General features: G+C 43.9%; 1 protein-coding gene across 2 annotated transcripts in view; it reads left to right on the forward strand.

The window, feature by feature from the left end:
* LOC122542923 (complement C1s subcomponent-like) overlaps positions 1-22983 on the forward strand; it is a 43906-nt gene extending 20923 nt beyond the window's left edge. For both annotated transcript variants that reach the window (XM_043681066.2, XM_043681067.2), the window contains 5 exons: positions 464-576; positions 10383-10470; positions 13412-13531; positions 18971-19048; positions 21919-22983. In XM_043681066.2, the coding sequence (XP_043537001.2) occupies positions 464-576; positions 10383-10470; positions 13412-13531; positions 18971-19048; positions 21919-22697 (1178 nt within the window). In that variant the 3' untranslated portion in view covers positions 22698-22983. The remainder of the gene's footprint in view (positions 1-463; positions 577-10382; positions 10471-13411; positions 13532-18970; positions 19049-21918) is intronic.
* The last annotated feature ends 615 nt before the right edge of the window (positions 22984-23598 follow it).

The following is a 23598-nucleotide window of genomic DNA, read 5'->3' on the forward strand; positions in this document are numbered from 1 at the left end:
GAAGTGAGTTGTTATAAACTGGAACGTGCTACCTCAAAGTGCAGTTGAGAAAGATTTAGTAAGGATTTTCAAGAGGGAACTGATAAATTCTTCAAGTGGAAAATTATTTTTAAGCCTATAGAAACAGGGAATAATTGGATTGCTCTTTCAAACAGTTACCAAAGACATGATTTGGAGAGGCTGGTGTTGGACTGGGTGTACAAAGTTAAAAAAAATCACACAACACCAGGTTAATTGGAAGCACACTAGCTTTCAGAGCGACACTCCTTCATTAGGTGATGGAGTGTCGCTCCAAAAGCTAGTGTGCTTCCAATTAAACCTGTTGGACTATAACCTGGTGTTGTGTGATTTTTAACTTTACCAAAGACATATAGGTTGAATGCCATATTTCTGTGCTATATTTCTCTGTGACAGTATTGCTTGTTTAAAATCTAATATGGTTTCCTGTCTGTTTTGTCTGCAGCCAAGCAATGTCCCACTTACATCTTGGAGCATCATGTTATTCAGCCGAATAAATCAGAGTATGATTATAAGGACATTGTACAACTGAGCTGTGATGTTGGGTTTGAGCTCTATGTAAGTTGCATTCTCTTTAAACCAAGTAACGAGCATTGAGGGCTCTGTTAACTCTGTTCAACCCTGTTTTGATGTTTAATACATAAAGCTTTCATGCTGATTCAAGAGATTAGGAGCACAATTCCTTCTCTGGAGTGTTGTTAAAGTTATATACTACACATATTATCACCATTTGGGATTTTGATTTTAAAATAGAGGCAGATGTGTGGTTTCAGTTCTGTTCAGGTTATTTTTTATAAGATCAGAAAGTCATTTGGGAATACAGTAGTGACCTGAATAAATATACCCGAGCAGGCTTCAGTCAATTCTGTGACAAGACACATGTTATGTCAACGGATGATTTGTTTATACTGTTGTGTTTATACAAACCAGAAGCCATTAGTTTAGCTTTGACTTCAGTTCCAAAGAATCAGGAGTTTAATTTGGAAGAGAGAACTGTTTCCTCTTAGCAGGAGAATCAAGGTCAGGGAACAATCACCCTGTCTGAAGTGTTTTCGTAGCATCAGGGAAGAATAATAGAATCCCTACATTGTGGAATGCCATTCAGCCCATAAAGTCCACACCTTCGAAGTGCACCCCACCCAGACCCAACCGCCTACCTTATAATCCTGCATTTGCCATGGTCAACCCACCTCGATATTTTTGCAAAGTGGAAATCAATACCTGTCTGACAATTAAACCCAAACCACCGAGAGTAACTCACCTCGCCTTGTAATCTCATTTTAAAAACGTGTGAGAAATGGTTTAACCTACCTCTTGCACCCAATCAGTGATAAAGGAGTGCCTAAATGAAATGGAATCCTTTACGCACTCTATAATTAACAAGTAACAATTTATTTATATATCTTCAATATTTAACAGACTAACAGATTAGATTAGATTATGTTACAGTGTGGAAACAGGCCCTTTGGCCCAACAAGTCCACACCGACCCGCCGAAGCGAAACCCACCCAAACCCCTACATTTACCCCTTACCTAACACTACGGGCAATTTAGTATGGCCAATTCACCTGGCCCTGCACATCTTTGCGACTGTGGGAGGAAACCGGAGCACCCGGAAGAAACCCACGCAGACACGGGGAGAACGTGCAAACTCCACACAGTCAGTTGCCTGAGGCAGGAACTGAACCCGGGTCTCTGGCGCTGTGAGGCAGCAGTGCTAACCACTGTGCCACCGTGCCGCCCACAACAAAACAACTAACAAACTGAGCAATTCCTCTCTAACTACCTATTCCTGAATAAAACAAGATTGTAATAGTATGCTGTCCCAATAGCATAGGTCCCACTTATCTAAATCCAAGTAATAAGAAAACAATAAATTAAAACTTAGTCTCTCAAAGTTCACACAGAATGGATCCTCCTGAACTTTCTGTATGTTCTCCTGTCGTCTTCCTCTGGCTGAAATGCTTCTCAGGCATTTTCTCTGATACGTTTGCCTGGAATATTATCTAAACATGCCATGATACTTTTTGCTGAGAGTGTGGAGATATCTTAGCCCTTGAGATGGCAGTTAGCTCTCTCCTCTCTGTCCAATTATCCTTGTCTTTATACCCATGCGGACATGTTAATTTCTTTACAACCAAATTTGTTCAATGTTGTCAACACCACCAGATTTAAATTTAATTGGCTTTCAATCTCAAAGTGCTTGGTCAAATCAATTGGATAAATTTGAAAAGACTTGTTGAGTTGGTAAATATGCAGCTTGACTTTTTGATACAAAATGTTTCATTCTGTAAACATGGACATTAACTGCTGTTCAGACATCCACCTTAACCTCTAAACACTGAAAAGAACACCATGATTTAAAGAGACCATGCAATGCTTTCCATCATACCAACTTTGCAACAATATCCCTGGGTGATTTTACATAGCCAATCCACCAAGCCTGCACATCTTTGGAGTTGGGAGGAAACCCACACAGATACAGGGAGAACATGCAAACTTCATGTAGATATTTGCCTGAGGCAAGAATCAAACCAAGGCCCCTAGTACTATGAGGTAGTACTGCTAACCAATGAGCCATTGTGCTGCCCAAGCTTTACTTAGTGAAGTTTCATTTGTGAGCATTTGTATAGAAGTCTTCAAGTTGTTAGAACTGACAAAATAGTTTAGGTTATTAGAATTGAGAAAGATTCATGTCATCCAACTTGGAAAGAAATCATCCAACTGGTTCAGCAGTCCAAGGAAACAAAACAGTTAAGAGTCAGTAAAAACTAAAGTTTTGAGATGGGAGTGATATTTCCCTGGGACTGAATGTCTATAAAAGGATTGTATAAGGAAACATTGAGATGTGCTTTGCAGTTGGTATTGAGGTTTTATTTAACTGTCTTGGTATACATACAGTTTTGGTAAAAACAATGACTGCAGATGCTGGAAACCAGATTCTGGATCAGTGGCGCTGGAAGAGCACAGCAATTCAGGCAGCATCCGAGGACTGGCAAAATCAACGTTTCGGGCAAAAGCCCTTCATCAGGAATAAAGGCAGAAAGTCTGAAGCATGGAGAGATAAGCTAGAGGAGGGTGGGGGTGGGGAGAGAGTAGCATAGGGTACAATAGGTCAGTGGGGGAGGAGATAAAGGTGATAGGTCAGGGAAAAGGGGGTGGAGTGGAGTGGATAGGTGGAAAAGGAGCTGGGCAGGTCGGACAAGTCCGGACAAGTTGAGTTGCAGGAGGTTAGAAGCTAGGATAAGGTGGGGGAAGGGGAAATGAGGAAACTGTTGAAATCCACATTTATGCCCTGGGGTTGAAGTGTTCCGAGGCGGAAGATGAGGCGTTCTTCCTCCAGGCGTCTGGTGGTGAGGGAGCGGCAGTGGAGGAGGCCCAGCACCTCCATATCCTCGGCAGAGTGGGAGGGGGAGTTGAAAATGTTGAGCCACTGGCCGATTTGGTTGATTGATGCGGGTGTCTCTGAGATGTTCCCTAAAGCGCTCTGCTAGGAGGCGCCCAGTCTCCCCAATGTAGAGGAGACCGCATCGGGAGCAACGGATACAATAGATGATATTAGTGGATGTGCAGGTAAAACTTTGATGGATGTGGAAGGCTCCTTTAGGGCCTTGGATGGAGGTGAGGGAGGAGGTGTGGGCACAGGTTTTACAGTTCCTGCGGTGGCAGGGGAAAGTGCCAGGATGGGAGGGTGGGTCGTAGGGGGGCGTGGACCTGACCAGGTAGTCACGGAGGGAACGGTCTTTGCGGAAGGCGGAGAGGGGTGGGGAGGGAAATATATCCCTGGTGGTGGGGTCTGTTTGGAGGTGGCGGAAATGTCGGCGGATGATTTGATTTATGCGAAGGTTGGTAGGGTGAAAGGTGAGCACCAGGGGCGTTCTGTCCTTGTTGCGGTTGGAGGGGTTGGGTCTGAGGGCGGAGGTGCGGGATGTGGATGAGATGCATTGGAGGGCATCTTTAACCACGTGGGAAGGGAAATTGCGGTCTCTAAAGAAGGAGGCCATCTGGTGTGTTCTATGGTGGAACCGCTCCTCCTGGGAGCAGATACGGCGGAGGCGGAGGAATTGGGAATACGGGATGGCATTTTTGCAAGAGGTAGAGTGGGAAGAGGTGTAATCCAGGTAGCTGTGGGAGTCGGTGGGTTTGTAGAAAATGTCAGTGTCAAGTCGTTCGTCACTGATGGAGATGGAGAGGTCCAGGAAGGGGAGGGAGGTGTCAGAGATGGTCCAGGTAAATTTAAGGTCAGGGTGGAATGTGTTGGTGAAGTTGATGAATTGCTCAACCTCCTCGCGGGAGCACGAGGTGGCGCCAATGCAGTAATCAATGTAGCGGAGGAAGAGGTGGGGAGTGGTGCCGGTGTAACTACGGAAGATCAACTGCTCTACGTAGCCAACAAAGAGACAGGCATAGCTGGGGCCCATACGTGTGCCCATGGCTACCCCTTTGGTCTGGAGGAAGTGGGAGGATTCAAAGGAGAAATTGTTAAGTGTGAGGACCAGTTCAGCCAAACGAATGAGAGTGTCGGTGGAAGGGTACTGTTGGGGACGTCTGGAGAGGAAAAAACGGAGGGCTTGGAGGCCCTGGTCATGGCGGATGGAGGTGTAGAGGGATTGGATATCCATGGTAAAGATGAGGCGTTGGGGGCCAGGGAAACGGAAGTCTTGGAGGAGGTGGAGGGCGTGGGTGGTGTCTCGAACATATGTGGGGAGTTCCTGGACTAGGGGGGATAGGACAGTGTCGAGGTAGGTAGAGATGAGTTCAGTGGGGCAGGAGCATGCTGAGACAATGGGTCGGCCAGGGTGGTCAGGCTTGTGGATCTTGGGAAGGAGGTAGAACCGGGCAGTGCGGGGTTCCCGGACTATGAGGTTGGAAGCTGTGGGTGGGAGATCTCCTGAGGTGATGAGGTTCTGTATGGTCTGGGAGATGATAGTTTGGTGATGGGGCGTGGGGTCATGGTCAAGGGGGCGGTAGGAAGAGGTGTCCTCGAGTTGGCGTTTGGCTTCAGCGATGTAGAGGTCAGTGCGCCAGACTACCACTGCGCCCCCTTTATCTGCTGGCTTGATGGTGAGGTCAGAATTGGAGCAGAGGGATTGGAGGGCCGCGCGTTCTGAGGGTGAGAGGTTGGAGTTGGGAGGGGGGTCGACAGGTTGAGGCGGTTAATGTCCCGACGGCAGTTGGAAATGAAGAGGTCGAGGGCAGGTAATAGGCCAGCGTGGGGTGTCCAGGTGGATGCAGTGTGTTGGAGGTGGGCGAAGGGGTCCTCGGAAGGTGGGCGGGAATCCTGATTGTGAAAGTAAGCTCAGAGGCGGAGGCGACGGAAGAATTGTTCGATGTCACGGCGTGTATTAAATTCATTGATGCGTGGACGGAGGGGGACAAAGGTGAGTCCTTTGCTGAGGACTGATCGTTCGTCCTCCGTGAGGGGGAGGTCTGGGGGGATGGTGAAAACTCGGCAGGGCTGGGAGCTGGGATCTGGTGTGGGTGTAGAGCTGGGAGTGGGGTCGGAGCCAGTACCTGGAGTGGGTGTGATGGTGGGGGAAATGGGGGTAGAGTCATGAGCAGGGGTAGTGTTCCCCTCGGGGTTCTGGGGGGTGGGGATAGTGACAGTGGGGTCTGTGGGGGGCGTGTCAGCAGAATGCAGGTGAGTGGCGCTGGTGGGGGCGGAGGTGGTGACAGACACGGCAGTAGGGGTGGCGGAAGTCACTGAGCGTGTGGCATCAGCGATGATGTGAGGGGCGGAAGTGGCTGTGGGAGTGGCCATGATGGGGGCAGAAGTGACATCATCAATCAGCGTGGGGGTGGTAGCTGCATCAGCCGCATGGCTAATGGTGTTTCCGAGGCCAGGGGAATCTTCTGGAATGTTTGAGGAGCGCTGGTTATGGAGGTGGGTAGATAAAAGTTTGTTGTACTTACAGTTTTTGATGTTTGAGATGGAATTGAAATACTGTTTGTTGAGAGTATGGATAGCTTCTAACCTCCTGCAACTCAACTTGTCCGGACTTGTCCGACCTGCCCAGCTCCTTTTCCACCTATCCACTCCACCCCCTTTTCCCTGACCTATCACCTTTATCTCCTCCCCCACTGACCTATTGTACTCTATGCTACTCTCTCCCCACCCCCACCCTCCTCTAGTTTATCTCTCCATGCTTCAGACTTTCTGCCTTTATTCCTGATGAAGGGCTTTTGCCCGAAACGTTGATTTTGCCAGTCCTCGGATGCTGCCTGAATTGCTGTGCTCTTCCAGCACCACTAATCCAGATACATACAGTTTTATTTGGTTCTCTTTATTTTGCATAATGAACATATGTTCTGTTGTTAAAGAACATCTATCACTTTACATGAAAATGTTTCAATGACTGACCGCCATGGTGACCTACCACAAAAATTTAACCTATGAACTATCAAGGTGGGGCTCACTCTGGGATCTGATGACTTGTTTTACTATTACATATGTCCATAAAGAAGAGATTTGAATGAAAGAATTTCACCCAAAGCATCACTGTAATATTGATTGAGTGCTGAACCATATTTCAGACATGAAATGGAAGTTCTATAGTTCTCTCAGAGGATGCAAAGGTGCCATTATCAGTATTTTAAGGAAGAGCAGCGATCCTTTCCCCTCTGTTCTGACCAGTATTTATTCTCCAATTCAGTTCACAGAAGAAAGTGGTCTTTATCCCGTTTCTTTTTGTGGAAGCATTCTTTTTGCAATTTTGCTGCTGCTTTCCAATAATAGAAAGTACTTTAGATTGTCCGGGGTGTGGGGCTGGGGTGAAGGGTGATATTTATTTCTAGTCTTTATTTCATTTCAAAGTACTGGAAAACTCAGTGGGTCTGGCAGCATCAATGGTGAGAGACATTGAATTAACATTTTCAGGATAAAATGAGTTCCAAACAAGAAAGTTTAACAACAGAGTTCCAAACACAAGTCATCTTAGAATCAAAATATCTGTTTTTCTGTCTCCTGAGCAGGACCAAAAAAGACTTGGGGTATACACACACAAATCTTAGAAGGTTGTGGTCAAGTTGAAAGCATTCTCAAAAAATTAGACTGATCTTTGAATTTATTAACTGAAAGACTGTGTACAAAAGCAAGGAAAATATGCTAAACCTTTTTAAAATGCCATTTGGGCCTTCACAGGGTGAAGTGTATTTAATTTTGGGGTCCAAACTTTAGGAAGGAGTCAAGGCTTTGCAGAGACATTTACCAGAATTGCATCAGGGATGCAGGGCTTCAGTAATGTGTACAGACTGGTATATCTAGAACTATTCCTTTTGCAGCAGGGAAATAGTACAGACGTCTTCCAAATCATGAAGGGTTTAAAGAGAGTGTATAAAAGAGAAACTGTATCTTGTGGCTGAAGAGACAGACTAATTGGTAATAGAACAAGGGGTGACATGAGTAACTAATGTTTTTAAACAGTAAGTGCTTTTCTTTTTGAATTCAAGGTCAACCGTTGGAACAGATATGTTTGCGTATTTCAAATTAACTTGGGCAAATAATTGTATTTAACGTAAGTGCAAAGCTATGTGAAAAGAGCAGGGAAGTGGAGTTAATTGGACACTTCTATCAAACAGCCAACACATTGCATGATGGACTTAATTGTCTGACTGAATTATAGATTGGTTTATGTAACAGAAGGCAGGCGATTGGTCTATCGAGTCCAATCTGAATCTCTGCGAAAGCAAAGCAGGTAGGTCAACTTACCACATTTTCCTGTGTAGCCCCAACTTTCTTTTACTCATTATATATTTATCTAATTGTCTTTTAAAGGCCTCAACTGAATCTGTTTTTACCATTCTGTCAGGACGTACTGCCAGATCAAACCACCACTGTGTGAATTTTTTTTTATCATGCTGCTGTTATTCTTTTGCCAGTTGCCTTAAAACCAGATTCCTCTATTTCCTGCTCCTTTTACAACACACAACTTCTCCCAATCAACTCTGTCTGGACCTCTCAACATTTTGAACAGCTCAATATAATCTTTTCTTAATCTTCACTCCAAGAACAATTGGACAAATATTTTCTGCTCATCTTGAATACCTTCATGTCCTTCCTAAAGTGTGGTGTCGAGAACTGGTCAAAACACTCAAGTCCAGGTTGAATAATTGATTTATAGAGGGTTTTTTTCTTCGCTTTGCTGTTTTTCTTACTCAAGACCCCTCTTTATGAATCCCAGGTTTCTGAATACATAATTAAACACTGTCTCAATTTGAGCTGCCACATTCATTGACTTGAGCACATATACACCAAAATTCCTGTGCTTCTGCCCTCAAGTTTGGACTTGCTGTCCAACTTATGCTGTCCCTCTGTATTTTAACTATGAAGTTAAAAATCACACAACACCAGGTTATAGTCCAATAGGTTTAATTGTGTGAGAAACAAAAGCTCACTCACTTTAATAATTTCAGTCTGAGACGAATATCTGAATAACCACTTCTTGTTTTATTATTTGTACACCTATAGGTGGGTGCCTTGTCTAATCACCCGTTAAGGTAATTACAGAATGCACACTATATCCAAAAATCTTTCCCAATTTATACTATATTTTGTCCTTACTCCATTGTCTGTTCCCTGCTTCGCTTACGTCACTCATTTCCTTAAGACTTATCCCACAACTTCTGTTTATCCTATCTTGTTCATGACAAACTCTTATCTCTGACTCTTACCTCTGTGTGTAGGGTGTTTGACGTCAGTCTACTGTAGGTTATTGATTAGGCATATCTTTTCTTCTATCAGCATCTATTTCCATCCAGAGGCCACTTTGACCTCTTTGATTAGGGTTAGTTCCTGTGTCTTGAGGAGAGGAAACAGATGCTTCCCTGTTTGCCCATATATCCACCATTGTTCTGTATCCATGTCTCATGCTAACTTATCATTTATTTTGCTAAATAGGTATTTTCTCATTCCTATTCTATATCAGAATTTATACTTGCAGAAATAACATTAGTTCATTTATATCCCACAATTGGAAGCACAGTAGCTTTTGGAGCGACGCTCCTTCATCAGGTGATAGTGGAGGGCTCGATCATAACTCAGAATTTATAGCAAAAAATTTGCAGTGTGATGTAACTAAAATTATACATTGAAAAATTGATTGTCTGTTAAGCTTTTCATCTGTTAGAATACAGTGATAGTTTCACTTCTTTCATGTGTAAATCACAAAACCTTTTTTTTTAAAAGTTGCATTCTCGGGTTAGCTGTTAACAATGGTGATAGCTAGACAATATGTTGAAGGTGTTTAGCCCCCTGTGTTCTCTGTCTATGACCTGATGTTTAGATTGATTCCAATCTAAAAAGTGAGATAACAGAGTTTTACAGAAATTCATGCAGTTTTTGAGCTCAGAGTTCTAAATGAATGTATGCAATTTTTGAGCAAAGTGCACTGTAACTCTGCAAGTACAAATTCACCCTACAAAATATATCTGTCTGTGTGTGTGTCTGTCTGTCTGGGGTGGGGGTTGTGAGTGTGAGAAAGTGTGTGTGTGTGTGTGTATGTGTGTAGTGAGTGCAGAGTGTCTTAAGTCTGTGAGGGGGTGCATGTGTGAGTGTGGGAGTCTATAAGGGTGTGTGTGGGTGTCTGTGTGCACGTCTGTGTGTACCTGTGTCCGTGTGTATGTGAGAGTGTGTGTGTGTAGTGCAACGGTGATCTCCTGTAATGTGAACCCAAGGTCCCAGTTGAGGCCCTCCCTATGGGTACCGAACTTAGCTATCAGCCTCTGCTCAGCCACTTTCCTCTGCTGCCTGTCTCAAAGTCCACCTTGGAGGATGGTCACCTGAAGGTCCAAGGCTGAATGTCTTGGACCACTGAAGAGTTCCCCAACTGGCAGGGAACCCTCCTGTCTTTTGATTGTTTTGCGGTGCTCATTCATCCGTTGTCATAGCCTTTGCTTGGTTTCCCCAATGTACCATGCCTCTGGGCATCCTTGCCTGCAACGTATAAGATAGACAATGTTGGCTGAGTCACATGAGTACCTGCCATGTACAAGGTGGGAGGTGTTTCCACACGTAATAGTGGTATCTATGTCCACTATCTGACACTTTTAACTACAAAACACTAGTCCGCTTTAAATCATTTCACAATTCTCTGCACTAAGTTTCGGCAGCCACATGTCCCCCATTCCATAAACCTCTTGATGCTTGTGATATCCTCTTTCCATTTCACAATATTTCAAAGTTTTCTGCCATTGATCCCATGATTCCATACAAATTATTACGGCTTGTCTGTCTCTGTCACACGTTTAGTCACCCTTCTCTCTAACTCCCTCTAGTGGAGCCACAGCTGATGACTGACTCCTGAGAACTTGCGAAACAATTCCTTGGTACTGCTTTAATACAATTCCATTAACTGTGCTCCCTGTAGGATTCAAAGCGAGAAGTGCGCATCAATTCCACCATGCTGCATTGCCAGAATAATGGGACATGGAACAGTGACTCATACTCCTGCAGACGTAAGTGAAGTTATGTAATGTATTCTAATAGGCTGTGGAATCTCTCTAGGTAAAAACAATGACTGCAAATGCTGGAAACCAGATTCTGGATCAGTGGTGCTGGAAGAGCACAGGAGTTCAGGCAGCATCCGAGGAGCAGTAAAAATCAATGTTTCAGGCAATAGCCCTACTTCAGGAATACAGACAGAGAGCCTGAAGAGTGGAGAGATAAGTCAGAGGAAGGTGGGGGGTGGGGAGAAAGTAGCATGGAGTACAATAGGTGAGTGGGGGAGGGGATGAAGGTGATAGGTCAGGTGGGGGGGAGGACTGGATAGCTGGAAAAGAAGATAGGCAGGTAGGACAAGTCATGGGGACAGTGCTGAGCTGGAAGTTTGGAACTGGGGTGAGGTGGGGGAAGGGGAAATGAGGAAACTGTTGAAGTCCACATTGATGCCCTGGGGTTGAAGTGTTCCGAGGCAGAAGATGAGGTGTTCTTCCTCCAGGCATCGGGTGATGAGTGAGTGGCGGTGAAGGAGGCCCAGGACATCCATGTCCTCGACAGAGTGGGAGGGGGAGTTGAAATCTTGGGCCTCAGGGAGGTGTGGTTGATTGATGCGGGTGTCCCGGAGATGTTCCCTAAAGCACTCTACTAGGAAGCGTCCAGTCTCCCCAATGTAGAGGAGACCGCATCGGGAGCAACGGATACAATAAATGATATTGGTGGATGTGCAGGTAAAACTTTGATTAATGTGGAAGGCTCCTTTAGGGCCTTGGATGGAGGTGAGGGAGGAGGTGTAAGCGCAGGTTTTGCAATTCCTGCAGTGGCAGGGGAAGTTGCCAGGATGGGAGGGCGGGTTGTAGGGGGGGCGTGGACCTGACCAGGTAGTCATGGAGGGAACAGTCTTTGTGGAAGACAGAAAGGGGTGGGGAGGGAAATATATCCCTGCTGGTGGGGTCTATTTGTGAATGATTTGGTTTATGTGGAGGTTGGTAGGGTGGAAGATGAGCACCAGGGACGTTCTATCCTTGTTACGGTTGGAGGGGTGGAGTCTGAGGATGGAGGTGCGAGATATGAACAAGATGCGATGGAGGGCATCTTCTACCAAGTAGGAAGGGAAATTGTGGTCTCTAAAGAAGGAGGCCATCTGGTGTGTTCTCTGGTGGAACTGGTCCTCCTGGGAGCAGATACGGCAGAGGCGGAGGAATTGGGAATACGGGATGGCATTTTTGCAGGAGGTAGGGTGGGAAGAGGTCTAATCCACCCTCCCCTTCCTGGACATCTCCATCTCCATTAATGACGACTGACTTGACACCAACAGTTTTTTACAAACCCACCGACTCTCACAGCTACCTGGATTGCACCTCTCCCTTGTCCTACCTGCCTATCTTCTTTTCCACCTATTCACTCTACCCTCTCCCCCGACCTATCACCTTCATCCCCTCCCCCACTCACCCATTCTACTCTATGCTACTTTCTGCCCACCTCCACCTTCCTCTCACTTATCTCTCCACCCTTCAGGCTCTCTGCCTATATTCCCGATGAAGGGCTTTTGCCCGAAACGTTGATTTTACTGCTCTTCGGATGCTGCCTGAACTGCTGTGCTCTTCCAGCACCACTAATCCAGAATGTGGAGTCTCTCTGTCCATCATTCTTCCAGTAATTACTTCCTTCAATCTTAGCTTATTGACCAAGTGGATATCTTCTGGTGCATTGCCATATCCCTACCTCAGGACTAGGAGGCACAGGTTCAAGGCCTAGTTTGTTCAGAGCTGTGTAATAACATCACTGAACAAGTTGATTCGAAAATATCTACCTTTTTGATCAAATAATTGTTCAGGAAGAGACAACAACAGGAGTCAGTCATTCTGCATTTCAAACATATTCCCATGTTCAATGATGTTATGGCCTGCCTGTCATAGTATCTCCTTATGTGGCAGGCTGTTCTGATTTACGCACTAATGAAGTATCTTGAGGCCAAGGGCACTTGATGTTTTGTCAGAACAGAACAGGAGGTGGACTATTTTTTTGTTTGAGAATGGCAGAATGCGGACCGTGGTTCCAAAGATCAAAGCGGAGAATCAGTTTGCTTAGAGACAAGAGAAAGAAAAGGTGAGGTTGGATGCAAATGTTGCTGAAAAAGCCAGCATCTGTTGCCTATTCATGAACTGAGGAGCTTCTCAGCTAGTTCGGAAGACAGTTAAGAGTCAACTACATTGCTGTGGGTCTGGAGTGACGTGCAGGCCAGACCAGGTATGTAGAGAGATTTCCTTCCCTCAAGACCATGAGTGAACTAGAGAAGTTTTAATCATAATTGACTATAATTTAATTGTTATTATTATTATCAATGTTGGGACTAGCTTTCAATTCAAAATTCATTTACTGAGTTTTATTTCCATGAGCTGCCATGTTGCTATTTAAATTCACATCCCGAGAGCCTGGTCTCCAGAATACTATATGATGGCATTACCATGATGCCTCCGTTTTCACATATAAATGCCTCATCTGTAGCTACATTGTTGGACTTGTATACAACAAGAAATAGTGACAGCTTTTAAGGAAAATACCATCAGCGTAGGTTAACCTTCATACTGCTTGGCATGAACAAACTGACAAAGGTAGATTTGATGATGTGGAACAATCCAGCAAACAGGTTATTAGTAATAATGAGTTAGCAGCATTAATTCATGATCCTCCAATCAAGGATCTTCTGGAAAAGAGTGATCACGATGAGTTAGAATTTCATGTTACATTTGAGGTTGAGAAACCTGATGTCTAAAACAAGTCTCTTAAATAAAGACAGTTATAAAGGTATAAACACAGAGTTAGTAAAAACAGACTGGAAAATTGTGAAATGTAAATTAAAGAAACAAAAAATTATAAATATTACTATTGAAGTTATGAACCTTGAAAGATATCTCATGATTGATTGTAGCTTATTGCTCGACTGTTTCCCATTCACAGCCGTGAACTGCGGACCTCCCAGTAAACTGACAAATGGACGTGAAAACTTCACATCCACAGTTTACAGACACTGGAATACGTACAGCTGTGAAGAACCATACTATGAACTTGAAGGAAACGGTGAGACCCATTGTGTTCATGGCAGCCAACAAGCATCCACGCAGTCTAAATCATATTTTCAGACTTGGAACTTACTCCATTCCTTGTAGTTTATGAAACATCAATGCTTGTGCACAAACCACAGAAAGCTAGCATACAGGTGCAGCAGGTAATCAGGAAGGTTCATGAATGTTGGTCCTTATTTCACAGGGTTGAGAGTTTAAGAGTAGGGATGTCTCACTCCAAGGTGTACAAGGCATTTGTGAAATCACAGCTGGAGTACACAGAGCAGTTTTGGTTCCTTTGGGAACTTCATCGGAGGCAGTTCAGAGAAGTTTCAGTAAGATGATCCCTGGTGTGCAGGGATTGTCTTATGAGCAAAGGTTAAACAAGTTGGGACTCTGCTCATTGGAATTTAGAAGGAGGAGAGATGATATCATTAAAACATGCTTGATTCTTAAGGAGTTTGACAGAGTAAATGTTGAGAGGATGAGAAGACTCACAGGAGAGTCTAGGACCAGAGGGCATGTTCTCAGATTTAAGGAGTATCAATTTAAGGTTGAGATGAGGAGGAATTTTTTCTCTCAGAGAGTTGAGTCTTTGGAACTCCTTGCCACAGAGCAGTGGTGAAGAGTATCCTTGTGTATATTTAAGGCTGTGAAAAATAGATTGTTGATCAGCAGGTGAGTCAAAGGTTATAGGGAATGAGCAGGAAAGTGGATGTGAGGAGTGTCTGATCAGTAAAGGTCTCATTGAATGGATAAGCAGGCTCTCGGGGCTGCATGGCCTACTCCTGTTCCTATTTCTCATGGTCTTATGTATAACAGTTAATATCGATGTCAGGATTTCTGGAACGACTGCTTTTAGAAGCAACAATAAACTTTAAGTAAGAGGGCCCATTTAAGACCGAGATGAGGAGGAATTTTTCCTCTCCAAGGGTAGTGAATTAACAAAACTCTTTAATGCAGAGGGCTGTCCATGTTGAGTCATTAAGGTACATTCAAATCGAAGACAGAATAAAATGCATTTCGCAACTCAGAACTGAGCATTTCTTATGGGTATTGGGCCATCGGTAGCAGTAGAATTGCATTCAACTACAATTTGTAATTTCACGGCAAAGCATATTTCCTTCTCTACCATTACTGTAGGGTCAGGCGAATGACCCAGCTGCAATGAAGAATGCAAGAGGGCAGGCCAGGAGCAGCATCGGGCAGACCTGAAAGTGAAATGAACTGAAGTGAAGCTACAGCACAGAACCATTTTCATGCCATACAGTGGTAGCCAGGGTTAAGCAATCCCTCATTCAATAGACCGGATCAAAGCTCTGCAGTCCTTCTGCTTTCAATCGTGCATGTTGGTGGGCAATTAATAACTCACTGGAAGGGAAATAGGTTCCTTCAATATCGTCAAATTCAATAGTGGGGGAGCCCAGCACCTTAGAGCAAAAGGCAAGACTGAAGCACTTAAGCAACCTTTAGCCTGAAGTGCCAAATAGATGACCCATATTGACTCCCTTCTGAGGTGCCTGCCATCACAGGCAAATTGCTTCATTTCACGTGATATCAACAAATGGCTGAAGGCACTGGATTCTGCAAAGGTTATGAGCATTGACAAGATTCCCCAAATAATACTGAATATTTATGCTCCAGATCTAGCCACACCCCAAGATGTGCTGTGCTAGTAGAACTACAACATTGGAACCTACCAAATAATGTGGAAAGTTGCTTCTGTCTGTCCTGCCCACAAAGTGAGAACAAGTTGAATCCATTATCTAAATGTACAAGTCAAAGTGTGTTACAATACACTCCACTTGTCTAGATGAGTGCAGGTCTGGAAACTTGACATCATCCCAGAAAAAAAATATGCATCCTATCCATCAATTTAATCATCCACTTCCTCCACATAGTAGCAGTGTGTACAATTTACAAGATTAAGCAAAACAGCTCATAAGAATCCTTCAACAGCACTTTCCAAAACCATAACTATCTGGATGGAGAAGGACAGCAACTGCATGAAAACATCACCACCTGCTCATTCCCCTCCAGGACACGCATCATCCTGACTTGGAAATCCATCATCTGTCCTTCACTGTCATTGGGTCCAAATCCTGGAACTCCCTCACTAAAAGCCCGATGTCAGTCAGCAACAGTCACAGAGTCAGCATTGCTGTGAAGTGGATTGTGAAGAGGATGGAAACATGGGACTAGGACATCATAACTATTACAGAAACATGACTGAGGGAGGAAAAGGACCAGAAGCTCAAAGTTCAGGGGTATAGATGGTATAGGAAGAATAGCAGGTGAGGCAACAGAGGAGGGGAGTTGCATTTTTGATTAAGGAAAATGTCTCGGCAGTATTTAGAGATGATATTCCTGGAGGGCCTTCCAGTGAAGAAACACAGGGGGAGCTGAAAAAAAAAAGAGTGTGATCACTTTGCTGGGATTGTACTATAGGGTTCCCAATAGTTAGCAAGAAATTGAGGGTCAATTTTGTAGGGAGATCACAGATAGCTGTAAGAATAATAGAGTTGTAAGACCTGTGGGCTCACCCATCTCTGGACTCATAGCAGAAGCAATGATGTAAAGATTGGAACAAACAGCCCTACCACAAATCCAACCCAAACTCTGGATCAGGTATGTAGATGACACATTTGTCATCATTAAGAGAACAGCAATCAAGAACACACACCAGATTGTGGACACCATAGTCACAGGGATCAGATTTACGAGAGAGGAGGAAACCAACAATAAACTCCCATAACTGGGTATGATGGTCCAAAGAACTGGGTATGATGCACCACAAAAAAGTGTGTAGGAAAGCTGCACACACCGACCAGGTGCTGAACTACAACAGCAACTAGCCAAACACACACAAGAGAAGCTGCATTAGCATCCTGTTCAAATGGGTGGCAACACACTGCAGCACTCCTGACCTACAAAGGGAAGATGAAGAACTTTTCTATGGATTATTTGCCAAGAATGGATCTCCCCATAAGTTCATCTGCAGATGCCTTACAAACAACGTGACAAGGACATACCATGACCTAACTCACTAGTCATGCTACCTTACATAAAAGACATGTCAGAACTGACAGCCAGACTTCTCCGAACATCAGATTCATGACAGCCCATAAACTGACAGCCCACGTTCAGACAATAACTCACCAGGACTAAGGACCCTCTGCCCACCATGTGCAAGACAAATGTGATTTACAAGATTTAATACAAAGTCCACGCAAAACACTATATAGGACAAACAGGCAGACAACTAACCATCCGCATCCACAAACACCAACTAGCCACTAAACGCCACGATTAGCTGTCCCTAATAGCCACACCCACAGATGACAGGGACCACAAATTCGACTGGAACAACACAATGATCACATGACAAGCTAAACGTAGGAGCCTGAGAATTTCTAGAAATATGACACTCAGCCACGGAATCCGTCAACAAGCACATTGACCTGGACCCAATATACCGGCCACTACAATGAACAACTGGAACCGGCAACCGGAAGCAGCAGGAACAAAACCAAATAAATTCCAGAAGATGCAGTACAGCAGCACTTCTCAGGAGGCTCCAAAGCACTGAAGATGTCACCTAGACAGGGGACAAAACATCTGTAAATCAACTTCCCAGCTTGACAAACATACCCATAACCATGACAACCAGCATTCGAGCTACAAGTCTTTACCTTAACCTTGAAGAGTTGTACTAATAGAGGATTCAAATTTTCTAAACATAAACTGAGACTGCTATAGTGTTGAGGGCTTGAGTGTGTTGAAATTTGTTAAGTGTGTTCAAGAAACCCTTCTCAACCAATACGTAAATGGACCTACTAGAAAAGGACCAAAACTTGACTGTTTTGGGAAATAAAGCAGGGCAAGTGACTGAGGTGTGAGGATCTTTTTGAAGCTGCTGGTTACCACCGTTTCAGAAATGGAGCTGTGGGTGGGCTCACTTTGGGGCTTTCGCAATGCTGAGATTATCTTTACAGCACGCTCAGTGAGGTACTCAAATCACACCAGGTGAAGACTGCAGAAGGGGGTAAGTTACAGCCAGGAAAAGTAAAAGAAGGCAGGTAGAGCAGGATACACTGTGGCCAACCCCTCCCTAAGATTTATACCTTTTTGAATACTGTTGGTGGTGGAAGCACAGTCATCTCTGGGGATACCAGTGAAAATCAGTTCCATAGAACCATATGTAGCATTGCTGTGTAAGACAGGAGGAAGAAGAGTAGCAAGGTTGTATTGATAGGTATTTTGAGATAGTGATAGATTATTAATAAGGGGAAAAACAGTCATTTCTGAGGCAGTTAAAGAGATTCCAGGCTGGTATATGACCTCCCTGGTGCCAAGATCGAAGATGTCACGGAGATGCTACAGGGCACCCTGAAGGGGGAGGGCGAACAACCAGTGGTCATCATATATATTGGTACCAATGAAATTAGTGAGAAAAAGGGCTGATGTCTTATAAGGTGACTATAGAAAATTCATTGATCAGATGAATACGTGGTTGAATAAATGTTGTAGTGAGGAAGGATAAAGATTTATTGACATTGAGACAGGTTGTCTGAAAGGTGGAACCAATACAAACGGGACCAAAGTGTTTGAAGGGTTGTTAGAGTTTAGAGTGGAAGGAGTGGAAACCTGGACAGATAGACAGAGGAGGAGCAAAAGATGGGGGATAGTATTAGATCCAAAGATGGGGCATGTAAAATTGTCAGAAAAGCATCAATTGTCAGAAAAAGCTAGCAAGAATCAGTTTAAAGTAAGCATTACAGTGGACCACAGTATCACAGGATCACAGTGCCAAAACAATCTGCAGCATGGAAAATGGCCCTTCAGCCCACAGTGTCCACACCAGTCAAAAACAACACCAAACTATTTGGTGGATTGGTCATGCTAAATTGTCCATTGTGACCAGGGATGCACAGGCGAGATGGATTAGCCATGGGAAATGCAGGGTTATAGAGATAGTGTGGGAATGTGGGTCTTGATGGGATGCTCTTTGGATAGTCAGTATGGACTCAACGGGCTAAATGGTCAGCTTCCACACTGCAGGGATTCTATGACTCTATTCTAATCTCATTTTCCAGCAATTGGCCCAGAGCTTTGTTGAGTATGCAAATGTACATCTAAATGTTCTTATGAAAGTTTCTGCCTCTGCCACCCTTAAAGGCAGTGACTGCTCATGAGGCCAATTTAAGAAAATTCAAGAGTCCCCAAAAACTACATGAACAGAACTCACAGTCAAAACTACAGCACTGCCTCCTGAGCAACTTGCTATAAGTAGAAGATAGTTATAGATTATGAATGATGTGCGTTAAAAATCATGATCATCCATATTGGACCAGGGGCAATGATCCCATGAGCCCATTTGGGAAAAAGGATGTAATTTTATGCAACCTTCTCTCTAATAGATAGCTCTTTCCCTTGACCTTTTTCTCTCCACCAGCTGTCTTTGAATGCTCGGCTGATGCTGAATGGGTGGACGTTACGAGTGGCCAACCGACCATGCCCAAGTGTAAACCAGGTAAATATTTAACAAAATACATGAAGAGAAAAACAACATGAAATCATTAAGTAATACCACCAACAAGGAATCCACTCACCTGTCTTGCCTCTATTGCTTTGTATGTAGACATTTTTAATTAAAAATACTCCTCACTGCCGTTTCCCCATTGCCTAAAAATGTACATTAGATTACTTACAGTGTGGAAACAGGCCCTTCGGCCCAACAAGTCCACACCAACCCGCCGAAGCGCAACTCACCCATTCCCCTACATTTACCCCTTTACCTAACACTACGGGCAATTTAGCATGGCCAATTCACCTGACCTGCACATCCTTGGACTTTGGGAGGAAACCGGAGCACCCGGAGGAAACCCATGCAGACTCGGGGAGAACGTGCAAACTCCACACAGTCAGTCGCCTGAGTCGGGAAATGAACCCGGGTCTCTGGCACTGTGAGGCAGCAGTACTAACCACTGTGCCATCTCCTCCTCAGAATTTTATAATCTGCTTCCATTGACTGTTAATGATCTTACTTAAAAATCACACAACACCAGGTCTATAGTCCAACAGGTTTATTTGGAAGCACGAGTTTTCAGAGCAGCACTCTGAAAGCTAGTGCTTCCAAATAAATCTGTTGGACTATAACTTGGTCTTATGTGATTTTTAACTTGGGAAACCCCAGTCCAACACCGGCATGTCCAAATCACTAATGATCTTAAGTAACCTACCATCTGAAAAAAAAATTCCTCCTGCTGCAGCTTCTTTTCCCATCATATATCTACTCATCTACTTACCAAATGTGCTGCTATAGAGACATTACTTTCTTGGGTTTTCAAAATCTTTCAATCTTGAACACCAGAATGAAGTCTTTTCTTTATCTTCTCAGCTCTGGGGAGAACAACTCCAGTGCATACAATGTATCATCGATAGTCAAAGGTGAGATACCGGAAGACTGGAGGTTGGCTTATGTGGTGCCACTGTTTAAGAAAGGTGGTTAGACAAGGCAGGGAACTACAGACCAGTAAGCCTGACATCGGTGGTGGGCAAGTTGTTCGAGCGTCAGAATGTCCATGTATTTGGAAAGGCACAGACTGATTAGGAGTAGTCAGCATGGCTTTGTGCCTGGGAAATCAATCATGTCTCACAAACTTGATTGAGTTTTTTTGAAGAAGTAACAAATAGGGCAGATCGGTAGATGTGATGTATATGGACTTCAGTAAGGCATTCGACAAGGTTCCCCATGGGAGACTGGTTAGTAAGGTTTGATCTCATGGAAAACAGGGAGAACTAGCCATTTGGATACAGAACTGGCTCAAAGGTAGAAGACAGTGGTGAAGGGTTGTTTTTCAGATTGGAGGCCTGTGAACAATGGAGTGCCACAAGAATTGGTGCTGGGTCCACTACTTTTCATCATTTATATGAATGATTTGGATGTGAGCAGAACTGGTAGAGTTAGTAAGTTTGCAGATGACACCAAAGTTGGAGGTGTAGTGGACAGCGAAGAAGGTTACCTCAGATTACAATGGGATCTTGATCAAATGGGCCAATGGATTGAGAAGTGGCAGAGAGACTTTAATTCAAATAAATGCAAGGTATTGCATTTTGGGAAAACAAATCTGAGCATGACTTATACACTTAATGGTAAGATCCTAGAGAGTGTTGCTGAACAAAGAGACCTTGGAATGCAGGTTCATAGCTCCTTGAAAGTGGAGTCACAGGTAGTTAGAATAGTGAAGAAGGCATTTGGTATGCTTTCCTTTATTGGTCAGAGTATTGAGTACAGGAGTTGGGAAGCCATGTTGCAGCTGTACAGGATATTGTTTCGGCCACTGTTAGAATGTAGTATGCAATTCTGGTCTCCATCTATCTGAAAGATGTTGTGAAACTTGAAAGGGTTCAGAAAAGATTTACAAGGCATTTGCCAGGTTTGGAGGATTTGAGCTATTGGGAGCGGTTGTATAAGGGTGTTTTCCCTTAAGCGTCGGAGGCTGAGGGGTGACCTTATAGAGGTTTATAAAATCATGAGGGGCATGGTTAGCATAAATAGACAAAGTATTTGCCCTGGAGTGAGGGAACCCAGAACTAGAGGGCATATATTTAGGGTGAGAGGGGAAAGATATAAAAGAGACCTAAGGGACAATGTTTTCACACAGAGGGTGTACGTGTATGGAATGAGCTGCCAGAGGAAGTAGTGGGCTAGTACAATTATAACATATAAAATGCATCTGGATGGGTATATGAATAGGAAAGGTTTGGAGGGATATGGACTGGGCACAGGCAGGTGGGACTAGATTGGGTTGGGATATCTGTTTGGCATGGACAAGTTGAACCAAAGTGTCTGTTTCCATGCTGTACATCTCTATGACTCTATGAACTTATGCAATCTCTCATCAGGAATTATAAGTTTCTTGTCCTTCGCACAAAGCAGCTCAATCTGTTTCCATACACTCTCAGAGAGTTTCATATCCTTTTGAACATAGTGCCCAGGATGAGACATCATTGTCCAGCTGGGATCTTAGCAATAACTTCAGAACAGTTTATCAAGTCTTTCAGGATTCTGTCATTCCCAGAGAGTTGAGCACAGATTTTGCCTGGTAATCAGATTTGGGGATGGCTTTGTACAATGGGCAACACAGTAGATGCTGTTTAAAATCTCTCACAATTGCAGTTTCTTTGTTTTATTTTACAGAAGATATTGTTTGGGTCCATTTTAATTGTACACATAGAGGGGATTGTAGTGTGGCTCTTGATGTAACACCATCTGACTGTGTGCTGTCCCCAAATCAAACATGTGCCAGGGTTTCAGTTTTGGGTAATTAATATTTGCAAGTCTTGCATTTGAGTGGTTATGAGAACTTATTAACTGCTCTGATTTTCATCCCTTCACAGTCTGTGGGATGAGCCGACTCTCCTCTGAACCTGGGCGCATCTTCGGTGGCAGACCAGCTGAGTTGGGCGATTTTCCCTGGCAGCTGCGTTTGATCATTGGTGGATCTGCATATGGGGGTGGAGCCCTGATATCTGATGGTTGGGTGCTGACGGCTGCTCATCTGTTTGACAATTCGCATCAGGTGAATATCCATGGTGGGATTGTTGACATGAGACATAGGTCACGAGAAAACCAACTCCCTGTGGAAGAGGTCATTGTGCACCCAGACTATAGGAAACAAGTCCAAAAAGTACAACCCAACTTTGATCATGACATTGCCCTGATTAAACTCAAGCAGAAGGTCAAACCTGGACCAAACTTGTCTCCCGTCTGCCTGCCTAAACCAGAAAAAACTTCATCACTGCAGCATGGCAAACTGGGCTACATTTCAGGGTGGGGAAGGACGGAAAGACATCAGAAGGCTATCTTCCTGCAGTATGCTGCCATACCTATCGCCAGCATGGACCACTGCACAGGTTCAAACTATGAGGAACCGAAGCCAATTTTCACCTCCAACATGATCTGTGCTGGAAGAAGTGATTTTGACTCCTGCCAAGGTGATGCTGGGGGACCCTTTGTGTTCAAGGAGCCCCAGGACCAGAATCGTTATGTGACCAGGGGCATTGTGTCTTTTGGACCCAAGCATTGTGGCATTAATGGGTTGTACACTCATGTGGAGAAGTATCTGGACTGGATTGAGACAACCATAAGGAAATATGAAAGAAACGAGGAGGACTGAACTAATCCATTCTGCTGTCAATCACAATAAAGTATAATGGTGAATTTGTGTATTTCTTTCTTTCTCGCCATTTTCCTTTCTGTCTCTTTGTATTCCTCTTTTTCTCCTCCTGAGAAACAGGAAGTCAAACCCTTTTGTGGAAGTCATACCCTTCTTCCTATTTCTCAGTCTCTTTCTCACAATCTCTGTCTTCAAATCTCTCTCTCTCTTTCCCTTTCCATATATAAAGTTAATTGGAATGAGCTGTGAAATAGTTCTGCCTCCCATTTAAAATAATGGAACCCCATTCTTGTGTGTGTATGTTTTTATTTGTTTCAAGTTTGAGAGACAGAGAATAAATGAGATAGGGAGGGGTAGAGGGACATGAATGAGAGGCAGAGGGGCATAGAGAATAAAATAGAGAGGGGGTAGAGATAGAGAGGAATAGAGATTATATATAGAGAAAGATATGGTGGAACAAATGGAGATAGATTCACACAAAAATATACAGCGCACACACAGGTGGAGATATATTTGGAAGGCAAAACAAAGAATGAGAAATACACAGCTATATACAGACACAGAGAGAGAGAGAGAGAGAGATGCACACGCAGGCAAATGGAGAGAAATAGAAATTTAGGGAGAAAGAAATATGGGCAAAGTTGCACAATGCTTTTGAAGTAGAAAGTTGTGTCTCAGCAATTTCCTGAATTTGAGGTCAGAAACTTTTCTCAGAATCAAAGGTAAAGAGGCCAGCTCAATCTCGGACTGTTACCAGGGATAGATTCAGTACCCAGGGAATAGAGAAGTGAGTACAAACAATAAATTAAATCTTATTAACATCTAATTGGATGATTTTTCTGCTCATCCAGAACTGAATGTTTGATAACTAGGCTGCAAAATAACAAAATTGGAGCAGTCA

This window comes from Chiloscyllium plagiosum, unplaced genomic scaffold (genome assembly GCF_037043375.1).
Source record: "Chiloscyllium plagiosum isolate Xiang-an unplaced genomic scaffold, Cpla_swu_hap1 HiC_scaffold_47, whole genome shotgun sequence".
Lineage (NCBI taxonomy): Eukaryota > Metazoa > Chordata > Chondrichthyes > Orectolobiformes > Hemiscylliidae > Chiloscyllium > Chiloscyllium plagiosum.